General features: G+C 39.1%; 2 protein-coding genes across 18 annotated transcripts in view; one reads left to right on the plus strand and one right to left on the minus strand.

Moving 5' to 3' along the window:
* mau2 (MAU2 sister chromatid cohesion factor) overlaps positions 1-13,932 on the plus strand; it is a 266,008-nt gene that overhangs the window by 192,797 nt on the left and 59,279 nt on the right. The gene's annotated exons all lie outside the window — the stretch shown is intronic.
* si:dkeyp-68b7.5 (zinc finger protein with KRAB and SCAN domains 1) lies at positions 240-13,720 on the minus strand. 11 transcript variants are annotated; one of them, XR_007925280.1, is made up of 14 exons: positions 13,310-13,719; positions 12,265-12,354; positions 12,033-12,116; positions 11,748-11,864; positions 11,393-11,581; positions 11,179-11,284; positions 10,361-10,809; positions 9,437-9,648; positions 7,928-8,087; positions 6,250-7,783; positions 1,683-1,783; positions 1,531-1,600; positions 1,299-1,382; positions 240-1,136 (listed from the first exon to the last, which is right to left on the minus strand). XR_007925280.1 is itself a non-coding variant. In XM_051864152.1 (6 exons), the coding sequence occupies exons 1-6, from the start codon at positions 6,135-6,137 to the stop codon at positions 601-603; spliced, it is 1,269 nt and encodes a 422-aa protein (XP_051720112.1). In that variant the 5' UTR covers positions 6,138-6,239; the 3' UTR covers positions 240-600. The 11 variants fall into 11 exon arrangements, 6 of the variants coding, with proteins under 6 accessions (XP_051720112.1, XP_051720132.1, XP_051720122.1 ...); XR_007925279.1 differs by having other exon boundaries at positions 12,265-12,357; XR_007925282.1 differs by lacking the exons at positions 240-1,136; positions 1,299-1,382; positions 1,531-1,600; positions 1,683-1,783; positions 6,250-7,783 and having other exon boundaries at positions 7,982-8,087; positions 9,437-10,082; positions 12,265-12,357; positions 13,310-13,720.

Here is a 13,932-nt window from a genome sequence, read left to right on the forward strand (position 1 = left end):
TAAAATCTGAGAGCTTTCTGTCCCTCCATTGACAGTCTACGCAACTACCACTTTGACGCTTCAGAAAGTTCATAAAGAGATCGTAAAACTAATCCACATGATATGCGCAGCACGTTTGACTCCTGCATTCTCATGAAGCAGTCTCTAGAACAGATAAATCACACAGAAACAAACTTACACTATGTATTGCAGGAATATGTGTAAACTAAATAGCCTAGAAAGACACGACAACAATGATGTTACATCAGAAAGTCATGAGTTTTATTGTCAACTGCAAAATGCATCTTCTTGATGCTCCCATATTAAATAATTCACGCAAACACAAAGTAGTGGAAAACAACATAGAAGGCATTTAGCATCGTTTTACAGGTTATAAAATGAAAAATTAAATTCATATATAAATGAAATGCATTTCATGTGACTGATGATGGTTATCAAACAGATGTATATAAATGTGATTAGTTGACCAACTACTGAAAAACAGTATATCAAACTAAAAGCAATATTACTTTTTATCATAAAAAAAAAAACCTCCTTAAAAGTTTATGTCAAAAGTCAAATTTAAAACAAAAATGTGGCATTTCATAAAAGCTGTGAAGGCTACCAATACGCATACGCCTCCTCTTCAGTGTGGCTGCGCTGGTGCAGTTTCAGTGAGTTTAAATGAGAGTAGGACTTGCCGCATTCTTCACAACTGTACGGTTTCTCTCCGGTGTGCGAGCGCTGGTGTGAAATCAGGTGAGAGTTGCAGTAGAAGCGTTTGCCGCACTGAGGGCAGGTGTACGGTCTCTCTCCGGTGTGGATTCTTTGGTGGATCTTCAGGTAGAAGCGCGTGGTGAAGGTCTTTCCGCACTGAGGGCAGCGAGAGCTTCTCTCTGCATTTGTGTCTCCTCTGTGTTCTGACGCCGACGGAAGCGCATGGTTAGCGGCAGCAGTTCTGTACGGTTCGTCCACGTACTGCTGCGCGTTTGGATCGTGCCGTCGGTTCGGAGACAGACCTGTGGCGAATCGCTCACCTGTTTCCAGAGGAGAAGCGTCCAAACTCTGGGCTCCGGAGTTCGCTGGATATTCTTCGGAAATAGGCGAATTCCACATTCCACCGGGCTTCATTTTACTCGTTAGAATAAAATCACTACCTACAGATTAAACATAACAATAAACTGATGCTTATTGGTCGATACAGCCTTTCAGTCAAGTTTAAAATACATGATGGTAACAGCTATGATATGAAAACGCTTGGGTCCATGTCAAAAAGTCCATAACTCTTGAACTCGTCCTGATATGAAGTGATCTCTCACCCTCTCTAGCTGCTCCTGTTGTTCCCATGCTGAAACTATCCTGGTCTTCCACATCTGGACCCAACGGGCAAAGAGCAGGAGAAACTAGGAATAAAAACAATCATCCGAATAAGACTGAGAATGAATATTAGAATATTATATTTGACGATAATAAAGAGTAAACACTTGGCATCTGATGTAAAACAGAAAAGCACTATCATAATTCTTGAAAGCGTGAGTGTGTGTGTTTTACTCGGTCCGCTGTCCCACTGTCCGTCCTCCATGTGTTCCTCTTTGATCTGAATGGATTTGATTCCGTCTTCCTGCATTTTGGGAATGACAAAGAATCCGGTTACTGTATGACATATACTGAAGAAGAGGGATCTAATAATGAAGAATCCTTACGTTCAGTGTGAACGTCTGCGCTGAAGTATCGCCCGTGTGTGTCTCCGTCTGTGATTCTCCGTCATGATTTTCATTTATCTTTACGAAGTTGAGGTTTACCTCTGGTGAGAAAGTTTTTTTGAAATGATGGATAAATACAACATATACAGATACACGCATTGTTAAAGGTGCAGTAAGCGATTTCTGAGAAACGCTGTTGATATTTGACAAAACAGAGGATCACACCCCTATCTTGATAGCTTCTTCTTCCATAGGACTCGTATGAAAAAGTGGAAGGTCAAATGGCTTCAGATAACTTAATCTAAACATTCATGCTGCATGAAAGAAATACAGGTTTGAAACGACATGAGGGTGAATACATGATAAAAGAATGATCATTTTTGTTTAAATCATCCCTATAAGTGGTAATAACACGAGTACACAGCCATCTGATACCTGTTCATATGTTATATGATGTGTTTTTGTAAGCATAATAAGCAGTAATATTTAAAGTCAACATGATTCAGAATTTGCAACCCATTTTACTTCAATATTGAAACATAATACCGGAATGAGAATGGGAAAGTTAGATGATGAAAAGTGGATGTTACAGAGCAGAATAGACGCAGATCTGAATGCAGGTATAACTTTACCTTCACGCCGTCGTTTGGACTTTGCAGTCTGAACTGAAACGCTCTTTCTCTGACCGTAAGCAGGACACTGGCAGGCCACATCTTGAGCCGGTGGCTGTCAGACGGACACACACAGACTCAGACAGCGCGCTATTACTGAACTGAGTTCTCTTTTGCGTCTTAAACGGATGAATACACACAAAATTGTGTCAAAATGCCCATTTTGGTGAGTATCCTTAAAATAAAAAGTCTTAATGAACGTAAACAGTCAAAAAAATCGGATGTGAGTCAGATCTGTGCATGTGGTCTTAAAGTGACAGTAACATAAAATACCTGCTGCTATCTTCTGTCATCAATGTTATTTGACCATATGCACGGTTACTTCCTGGTTTTCATTAAGCCAGCTTGGGCATTTCCGGTGAACTGTTAAGAGCCATTCACACAGAATGCTTCTTTGCGTCTAAAAATGTGAGACGCAGCGCTCAGGAATGGTTTTTAAAAAAGCGCAGCGTAGAACGTGAGGGTCTCGAGACGCGCTTTTGAGACGTGATGCAATAACGACAATAACGGAAATAATAGAAATAGGCAAACAGCAGAATTGATAGATACGAGCTTTGACATGGAAAAAAAGAAAATAAGATAATAATGAGCGCTTCCTCCGCCATGTTGCCGTCAAATAAAACACCTGTCATGCCAACTTGCTACGGTAAACAGAAGCTCGCAACGCTTGCCCCACCTCTGAGTTCTTCTGATTGGTCCACTGTTTTGGAACTGACATTGATGAGCGGCGCTGCATGTAAAAGTTGAAATTCTTTTAACTTGACACAGCATCTTAAAAACGCGGCGCTCATGTGCGAGGCGCTGCGAAAGACGCGAGACGCAAGTGTAACGGTCATGCACGTCCGTCAAGCGCGTTTACATAGAAAAACAATGTAAAAGTAGCGCAATGGAATAAAAAAAACGCATTCTGTGTGAACGGCCCCTGAGCTGTCATTCTGTACTCGCTGTACATCAACACAAAACCATCAATTTGTATTTAAATTTTAATGCAGTTATCACACTTACCTAATTTGCCAATAAACCAGTTTTATTGATTGCAATAAAGACGAAGTTAATGGGAACATTAGAATAAGAAACGCGGTGTCTGTAATTAGACACACACATGCAACACTTTTCCAGCACTTCAAATGTTATTTTTTAATGTCGACCAAAAACATTTGTTCATCATTCTGAGATTGTCCCCATTTGTAAAACCGAACATTTCAAGATGTAGGAAATCCAATATTTGATAGAAAACACTCTTATTTAAAAAAAAAAAAAAGAAAAGAAAAAAAGATTAATTAATTACCACTATAACCAGCAGATGGCAGCAGAGGATCATTTATTGGCTCATATCAGCCATTTCCTGTAATAGTTTCACTCAGTTTTGCTTCTGAATAAATATTAAACATTATAAAATCACTAGGTTTAAAAATACATTTTGTCAAGGTGAAGTATGAAGTACTCACAAAATCTCATGAAAAATAATAACTTTTCTTGTGAATGAATTACACAGAAAGCGAGCACCTTGCTCTCCCTTTATAATCACTGAAGCTGTCTGTCAGTGCAGCGCAAGCTTGAGAAAACTCACATTTTATTCAATGAATCTAACTTAAGTGCACAATGAATCTTTAATTTACAGTGTGTTGAGGTTTTATTTTGCAGAGAAGGAACACTGAGACACGTCTGTTTTTTTAATGTCATCTTACGTTTGAATAATTAAATTAGCACTAAGCCTGACTATTTAAGTGACTATATTGTGATTATAAACTAAGTATTACACTATTGATGCTGTTAAAGCTACCTCAGGACACTAAAGATACCGACACACCAACAAGTGACATTTCACCGGAAGTTTTCCAGCTGAATTATATTATTGCGGAAGTTCTTAAGAACATTCCGTGCATATGGTCAATTAAAGTACAAAATAAAAAAATAAAATAAAATAAAAAAGCTCAAATCTGCTCTCGACTGAATAGCTTCTTTAGCTTTAATAGGATTAATATATATTTAATTGATACATTATAGTATTTAATACCTGGATATTACCTGAAATCTGTTTATTTCATTTATATCTTTGTTCTATTGTTCTTATTTTATTACTGACTGTTTACTTTTATTAAAATACTATTTTTTATTTATTATTAAAAGCTAGAACCAGACCTTATTTTCATTATACCATAGTATTTACAACGGCACTTTCAAAAATCGCAGCTAACAGGGAACGTTGTTGCAAGGTTGTCTCAAAGTTATAAAAAGTTAACAGTAATAGTTATCTGGTTTTTAATAATGTTCTAAAAACATTAAAGGGTTAGTTCACCCAAAAATGAAAATTCTGTCATTAATTACTCACCCTCATGTCGTTCCACACCCGTAAGACCTTCGTTCATCTTCAGAACACAAATTAAGATATTTTTGTTGAAATCCGATGGCTCAGTGAGGCCTGCATAGCCAGCAATGACATTTCCTCTCTCAAGATCCATTAATGTACTAAAAACATATTTAAATCAGTTCATGTGAGTACAGTGGTTCAATATTAATATTATAAAGCCACGAGAATATTTTTGGTGCGGCAAAAAAAACAAAATAACGACTTAAATCGATGGCCGATTTTAAAACACTGCTTCATGAAGCTTCGGAGCGTTATGAATCAGCGTGTCGCATCATGATTCGGATCACGTGTCAAACCGCCAAACTGCTGAAATCACGTGACTTTGGCGCTCCGAACCGCTGATTCGACACGCTGATTCATAACGCTCCGAAGCTTCATGAAGCAGTGTTTTTAAATCGGCCATCGCTATATAAGTCATTATTTTGTTTTTTTTGGCGCACCAAAAATATTCTCGTGGCTTTATAATATTAATATTGAACCACTGTACTCACATGAACTGATTTAAATATGTTTTTAGTACATTAATGGATCTTGAGAGAGGAAATGTCATTGCTCCCTATGTAGGCCTCACGGAGCCATCGGATTTCATCAAAAATATCTTAATTTGCGTTCCGAAGATTAACAAAGGTCTTACGGGTGTAGAACGACATGAGGGTGAGTAATAAATGACAGAATTTTCATTTTTGGGTGAACTAACCCTTTAATATAAAAACGTTATTTATTCATCATTCATGGAACATTTTTTTTCTTAATTAGTTGGATGTTCGTCTAACATTTTTAAAATATTACTACTTGTTACAGAACGTTCAGAGAACATTCAAACGTAACGATCCCGTAATGTTTGAAGAATGATAAAATGTAATGTTCACTTAACGTTCGCATAACCAAGAAAAAAAAAGTTTGAGAGCATAAAAAAAAAAAAAAACGTTTTCATAACTTTATTATTGTTATTATTATTATTGCTAGCTGGGATACCATGGTTACCATGGTTCTTCTCTGGGCACTTTTTGTTAGGGTAGTAACACTTACCTTCACAGTTTGCGACGTAACGTTACCAACGGTGTAAACTGACGGAACGGCCGTATCTGTCAAACACAGAACTTTAGCGAAGCCCATTTCGTGCTGTGTTAAATTCTGGAAGCATTCACGGGTGAAATGCCTCGAACACAAGCGGGAATTCTCCGTTATTCCTCCTTCTTCAAAGTGCAAAAACTCAAGCCAACGGGATCGTAACCAGGGGGTTTTAGGGATGGGGAACAGAGTCTTAAGAGGAAAACATCCGAAAACGCACCTTTTCACCATTTCTGCGTTTGCTGCTAGGCTAGTTTTATTTAGCGTTAGACGACAGGTTAAAGGGGCGGGGTTACAACTTAGGTCTCTAGCTATTGGCTCAACTTCCGGGCGGCCTTCCATACGTCACCGGCTAAAGAAAGTCGTTTCAGTGGAAGATCAAGTTAATACATTATGATTAAACCGCATCATGTTGACTTTAAGTGAAAGTGTGTCAGTCTGAACTGAAGTGTACCTCTCTGTCCGCTGTTATTGACCTGTATTCCCACCGAGCGCAGGTTCGGCTGGTTCTGTCGGGCTGATCGCAGTTCGCTCTCGGTAAACTGCAGTTTGACCAGCAGCGTCTCGACCTCCATCTGCCGGCGCGTCATCTCCTGCTCCACCGCGCGACTCATCTCCAGCAGCGCGCATTTGGCGAAGCGCTCGATGATGGACGCCAGCTGCGCGTGGATATCAACCGATGCAGACATTCTAGTCGTTTCCCTGCTGAATAATAAAGTCTGTTGTTTGTGAGTGTTTGTATCGATGATGGCGATTCCCAAAGAGCCTCGCGTTCAGTCTGGTGTGTTTTCTTTCAACTACACGCTGAGTTTGAGGATGAGGATAGTCGAACATGTATCAGTAATGTTTACACAAATCTCACAAAACAGTTGACCATTTCCTAGATGCGTGACGTCACCGTTTAAAGGACCAATAGGTTTTCGCACTGTCTTTTCAGTACCGTAAATCCTAGTTTAGAAGCGACATTTAAAAACGCATGAAAACGTTTACGGGGTAATCATTCCATTTAAATCTCGCTAACGAAAAACGGTCAATATTTCAGGTTCTTTTTTTTTGTATCCACCAAAAAATAAAAATAAAAATATTTTTGATCATTTTATTTCCTGTTTGAAAAGGAACTGCTATATAATATTCATATACTGTGAAATGTAAAACTGAAGAAAAAAAAAACTACAGAAACTAAGCAAATGCAAAGTATAAACTTTATTAATGCAGATGAAATAACAAAAATTGCTCAAATATTAGCCAGATAATAGCACAAATAAATACAATGTGAAAATGTGTCGGATAAACAAAATAAGATAAAACAAGAATAAGACAAAAGCAATAAATAAATAGTAAGAATAAAATACAACAGAAACCAAGCAATAAACTAAAATGTTTCAAACAATAAAATGTAAATTTAAAAGTTGTAGTGCATAAAGTTGCACAAATAAAAGAAACCAATAAACAAATGTGTTAAATAAGTGACAAATGAAAAATAAAATCTTCTAGATGCGCAAATGCAAAGTGTAAAGAGTTCTGATACTGTTAAACAAATGTGAAAAGATGTGACAGACAAAAGAGCAACAGTAGAATAAGACAATAAAATAAATAGGCACACAACACCTAAAAAGACGATAGAAACTAAGAAATAAATTAAATATGTAATGTTGTAGTGCATCAGCCAAAATAACCAATAAACAAAAGCTAGTTCAATATAAAATTGGGACATGAAATATAAAATATATTTACAGACGTGCAAATATGTATAGTCAAAATTAAAACAATACAAATGTAAATAAAACATGTTAAGATACTGAGAGCATGTTATTTTCTCTCTTTGTAGAGATTCACTTAACATCAGTTCTCTACACTAACATCTTGCAACGGCGCTCGCTTTTTTCTGCCGCCCTCGCGGTCACCAGCTAGATGAAACCAACGTATGATGGCTTTCTCCACCTCCAGCTCCGTTATTTGTGCACATGTGGGATTTCTTCTCACAGCCTCTAGAAGAGCAGCACACAGACACAGAGTTAAAACGCTGAAATCATAATAAATAGAGACGCCACTGATCCCAGAACACTCGATTCATGACATCTGGAAGAAGATGCTTGTAGAGTTCCAGAAAGATTTACGACAGAAGCACTTACCAATCACGACGCTTTTAAGCTCTAAACTTTGGAAAGACGTTTTCCCATTCACACCTCTCCAGTTCACAGTTTTGGCCAAGTCGTTTTTGATCGCCTGCTTCATTATTCTCCAGACGGTGTCCTTCACATCCACTCCGCCCAACATTCCCAGTTCATGTACCTGAAATGTTTTTAAAACATGCCGTCACTATTAAACCAAAACACTAAATCCTCATTTTGGCTGCGTGAGATTCTCCAGCTTTGTTGTTGTTGAGCAACCAAAGCGCGAGCTGTTAAAGCTCCGCCCTCTTCTGGAAAGGGGGCGGGAGCAGCAGCTCATTTGCATTTAAAGGGACACACACAAAAACGGCGTGTTTTTGCTCACACCCAAATAGGAGCAAATTTGACAAGCTATAATAAATGATCTGTGGGGTATTTTGAGCTGAAACTTCACAGACACATTCTGGAGACACCAGAGACTTATATTACATCTTGTGAAAATAGGTCACCTTTAATGTACTAAGACAGTGATATTGGAGGACCAAATTTATTTATAAAGCATACTATTTATAGATAAGCAGAAGAGCCCAGAATATGAACGCAACGCTCTAAACTGCATGTTAAGCATTTTTCTCCCATAGAAAACCATTATAAAGAAAACGTTTAACATGCCTTAAAGGGGTCCTTGATTATGATTTGACTTTTTTAACTTTAGTTAGTGTGTAATGTTGCTGTTTGATCATAAACAACATCTGCAAAGTTACGACACTCAAAGTTCAATGCAAAGAGAGATATTTTCTTTTACAGAAATCGCTTTTTAAGAACTACAACAAACGGCTGGTAGGAACTACAACGAGCTTCTTCCTGGGTTAGTGACATCACAAGCCCCAAAATTTACATAAACCCCGCCCCCCGAGAACACACAACAAAGGGGGCGGGGCCATGTTGGGCTGCTTTAGAGAAGAGGAAGAGTTGTTGTAGTAGAGTGTTGTTGACATGCCGTCATTTTACGCCGGACTGCTTCACAAACGAGGGTCAATTCAACACAAAAGATTAACGTGAGCTGTTAAAGCTCCGCCCTCTTCTGGAAAGTGGGCCGGAAGCAGCAGCTCATTTGCATTTAAAGGGACACACACAAAAACGGTGTGTTTTTGCTCACACCCAAATAGCGGCAAATTTGCAAGCTATAATAAATGATCTGTGGGGGATTTTGAAACTTCACATCAGACATCAGAAACTTATATTACATCTTGTGAAAATAGGTCCCCTTTAATGTACTAGGACACGGATATTGGAGGACCAAATTCAGTACACAGCTTACTTATAAAGCATACTATTTATAGATAAGCAGAAGAGCTTAGAGTTTTTACTCATATGTACGAGTAGACTGTCAATGGAGGGACAGAAATCTCTCGGATTTCATTACAAATATCTTCATTTGTGTTTCAAAGGCTTATGGTTTTGGAACGACATGACGCAGACTTTTAAGTGATGACAGCATGTAAATATGCATGACTGAGAGTTACCTACCACTTTTCTTCTGGTTTCCGGACAGGATCGCAGGTCATTCTCCAGGGCAGTTAACGAGCTTAGGTCTTCGATCGGAAAACGTCTTTGATTTAAACGGTCAGCATCTGTGACCTCCCTGACGTTGTTTGCTTGGAGATCTTGAACCATCTTTATTAAGCTCATCTGTTGCTCCATAACAATCTCCTGTTTTGTGGTCAGGTCATGAAGAAGCGCTGAAACATCAAACACAGGAATTGTAAGGTTACCACATCAACATATGAGTCTTATACTTAAAGTCACCATGAAATAAAAAACGACAATTCCTATTTTCTATGGAATATTGCCCAGTGTGATTTATCAGTGCACATCATTATTGTGTTAAATTCATGTGTCTCGTAATCTTGAATCAGAATATCTTCTCCTCCCTCTTGCAGCAACATCTCTCTTCTTCTCTGATGATGAGGGCGGGGCAACCTGTCACTCACATGAGATCCACCAATAGCAAAACACAACCATCCAATCAATTCCCCACAGACAAAATCAAGCCCCGCCCTACATTTGTTCTTGTTTGAGAAGCGTTTTACTCACATATACGTCACATTAGGTAAGAAAAGCGCAACTTACATTTCATGCCGACTTTAATGCCTGTTCACACCAAGAACGATGACTATAACAATAAAGATATAGTTCTAAAAATGTAAAAGAACAGCAGAGTCCACATCACAACTATAACGATAACATCACAGTGCAACGATATCATTGGAGTCACATGATGAATGATAAAACACTGGCAGCCAATCAGAATCCATCCTGCTTTAAAGAGCTCCAGCATTTAAAGAGACAGACGACAAAACTGCAGCGCGCTTATAATAAACAGAACATTATCGTCCACTGATGTGTTCTTGATGTGCAAAATATGATTGAAAATAAGTAAAAAAAACTTACATCTTATGAATGGATCACAGCATGACAGGCTGTTTTCCTGATGCCACAGAGACTGTGTTGCCTGTTCGGGAGAAGGTGAAGTCACGTCCTGTCGAAACTCACTTACACGGTCCTGTGATGTTCTGGCTGAACTTCTTTCTGGCCACAGCTGTCGGGGTGTGTGGTAAAGCGGAGGAGTAGGTGACCGTTCAGTCGGTCGGTGTGAAGAAGACCCAACAGTTATTTGATGCCATTCCAACAAGGACGGTGTGGAGGTTTCTGCGCACTGCGTCACACTCGGGGGCCGGTTTTGTCTTTGGCCTGGAGGACTTGGTTGAAGCTCACTGGAAGCTGACAAAATGGTTCTTTTGCATGGTGGTTGTATTTGTGGGGCTTGTGGTAAATTCGCTTTTTGGGGTGCGGTGGCCTCCTCGTCAGTGTCGTATTCCTCCAGAAGCTGTCTGTTTCGTCTTTGGAGGAGGCAAGAAATTGGATAATTGCACAATTTGATCAATTTAGGGTGAATATTCAGTGAAATATTACTAAATGTGTATGTTCACACATCAAATCCTCAGTGTTTCTGCCTTGTTTTCCAGCACAAATATCTAAACATTCTTAAATCAAGATACATTTACTGGAGAAGAGAAATGACTGAAGATATTAAGTAAGTTTGTGCTTAAAACAAGAACAAATATCTGCCAATGGAGTCAGAAAAATAAACTTGTTTTCTCTTTGAATTAACTTTATTTTTCTGACTCCATTGGCAGATATTTGTTCTTGTTTTAAGCACAAACTCATCATATTTATGTTAAAAACCTACATAATATACACAATCCTACTTTATTTTCCGTTTCAGTGGCCTCAGGGAGTAAGTCTCGTCCTCTGACTGGAGATCAGTCTGCTGCTCCGCGAGAGGCAGCTTCCGCAGAGCTTCACTGTAGTTATCTATCAATAACAGGAGTCGAAAAGCAAAATACACACACATTTTTTTTTTACTAATTAACCTGTTAAGCTTTCAAATTAAATGTATTATGAAAAAGGAATTATACATACTTGCAGTATACATGATTTTAACCTTATACGCAGACCAAGACTTCTCCGGTTGCTCCGAACCCTTGGTCGCCCTCTGAACTCCTTCATCCTTGTACGGAGGCCAGAAACACACACCGTTCTTCACCCAGACCGCAGGAACAACCTCCACTTCTTCAGTGTCCACAAAGGTGACAATGTGGTACAAGTTCTCTGCCAAAACAACAAATACGGTTCAACTTTTTATTTTAGAAAAAGCTGTTATACTTGTGTAGATTGTCTGATATACTCACGGCAGAGATTCATTCTTTGTTTAGGTTTAAAAACAAGTTTGAACTAGTTTATCGGTTCGGAGACACACCTGTGGCGAATCTCTCACCTGTTTCCAGAGAAGCGTCCAAACTCTGGGCTCCGGAGTTCGCTGGATATTCCTCGGAAACAGGCGAATTCCACATTCCACCGGGATTCATTTTACTCGTTAGGATAAAATCACTACCTACAGATTAAACATAACAATAAACTGATGCTTATTGGTCGATACAGCGTTTCAGTCAAGTTTAAAATACATGATGGTATGTGAAAATGATTTCCTATAACGCTTGGTAGAGCGTGTAAAAAAAGTCCATAACTCTTGAACTCGTCCTGATATGAAGTGATCTCTCACCCTCTCTAGCTGCTCCTGTTGTTCCCGTGCTGAAACTATCCTGATCCTCCACCTCTGGACCCAACGGGCAAAGAGCAGGAGAAACTAGGAATAAAAACAATCATCTGAATAAGACTGAGAATAAATATTAGAATATTATATTTGACGATAATAAAGAGTAAACACTTGGCATCTGATGTAAAACAGAAAAGCACTATCATAATTCTTGAAAGCGTGAGTGTGTGTGTTTTACTCGGTCCGCTGTCCCACTGTCCGTCCTCCATGTGTTCCTCTTTGATCTGAATGGATTTGATTCCGTCTTCCTGCATGAGCCTGCATACCTCTGCTGAGAAAAAAAATGTGAAAAATTATGAAATATAACATATACAAATACACGCATTGTTAAAGGTGCAGTAAGCAATTACTGACAAACAAACACGCCCCTACCCAAGAGGATCACACCCCTATTTTGATAGCTCCGCCCCCAAATTCACAAACACCTCCCCCACCATGAATGGACACGCCTCTTGCTGCTGATCAGCTACAAGTGTGTTGTTTTGCTCGATCCACTTTCAACAGCGTTTCTCAGAAATCTCTTACTGCACCTTTAAAGGAATCGTTCACTTAAAAACAAAACCTCTGTCATCATTTATTCACCCTCATGTCATTCCGAATCCATATTTCGTCTTCCATAGGACTGAAAGAGCGGAAGATATCTAATCTATCAAATGACTTCAGATAACTTAATCTAAACATTCTTAATGCTGCATGAAAGAAATACAGATTTGGATATTTAGTACATGATAAAAGAATGAACATTTCTATAAATCATCCCTATAAGTGGTAATAACACGAGTACATCTGATACCATCTGATATCTGTTCATATGTTATATGATGTGTTTTTGTAAGAATAATAAGCACTAATATTTAAAGTCAACATGATTCAGAATTTGCAACCTATTTTACTTCAATATTGAAACATAATACTGGAATGAGAATGGGAAAGTTAGATGATGAAAACGCACTTTTTCACCATTTCTGCGTTTGCCGCTAGGCTAGTTTTATATAGCGTTAGATGACAGGATAAAGGGGCGGGGTTAAAACTTAGGTATCTATTGGCCCAACTTCCGAGCGGCCTTCCATACGTCACAGGCTAAAGAAAGTCGTTTCAGCGGAAGATCAAGTTAATACATTATGATTAAAGATTGAAAGGACCAAAAGGCACGGATGAATCACGCATTAAACCGCATCATGTTGACTTTAAATGAAAGTGTGTCAGTCTGAACTGAAGTGTACCTCTCTGTCCGCTGTTATTGACCTGTATTCCCACCGAGCGCAGGTTCGGCTGGTTCTGTCGGGCTGATCGCAGTTCGCTCTCGGCAAACTGCAGTTTGACCAGCAGCGTCTCGACCTCCATCTGCCGGCGCGTCATCTCCTGCTCCACCGCGCGACTCATCTCCAGCAGCGCGCATTTGGCGAAGCGCTCGATGATGGACGCCAGCTGCGCGTGGATATCAACCGATGCAGACATTCTAGTCGTTTCCCTGCTGAATAATAAAGTCTGTTGTTTGTGAGGAGTGTTTGCTTTGATTCTGAGCCTTTTCTTGCGCTGGGTTTGAGACTGTTAACAGTCGAGCGTGTACTAATGTTTACACAAATCTCACAAAACCGATGACCATTTCCTTGAAGAATGACGTCACCGTTTAAAGGACCAATAGATTCGGACTGTTTCGTTTCAATACAATAAATCCTAGTTTAGAAGCGCCATAGAAAAACGCATGGACAAGGGCGGGTCCGGGTGCAAATTACGGGAGATTTGTGTTTCACAACATACTGAAAAGTTGCAATTCTAAATATTAATATTCATCAGAACAGAAGTGAATGATTTCTCTCGGTGCATCTGACCATGGCGACAGAGA

Source organism: Ctenopharyngodon idella, chromosome 2 (genome assembly GCF_019924925.1).
Source record: "Ctenopharyngodon idella isolate HZGC_01 chromosome 2, HZGC01, whole genome shotgun sequence".
Classification (NCBI taxonomy): domain Eukaryota; kingdom Metazoa; phylum Chordata; class Actinopteri; order Cypriniformes; family Xenocyprididae; genus Ctenopharyngodon; species Ctenopharyngodon idella.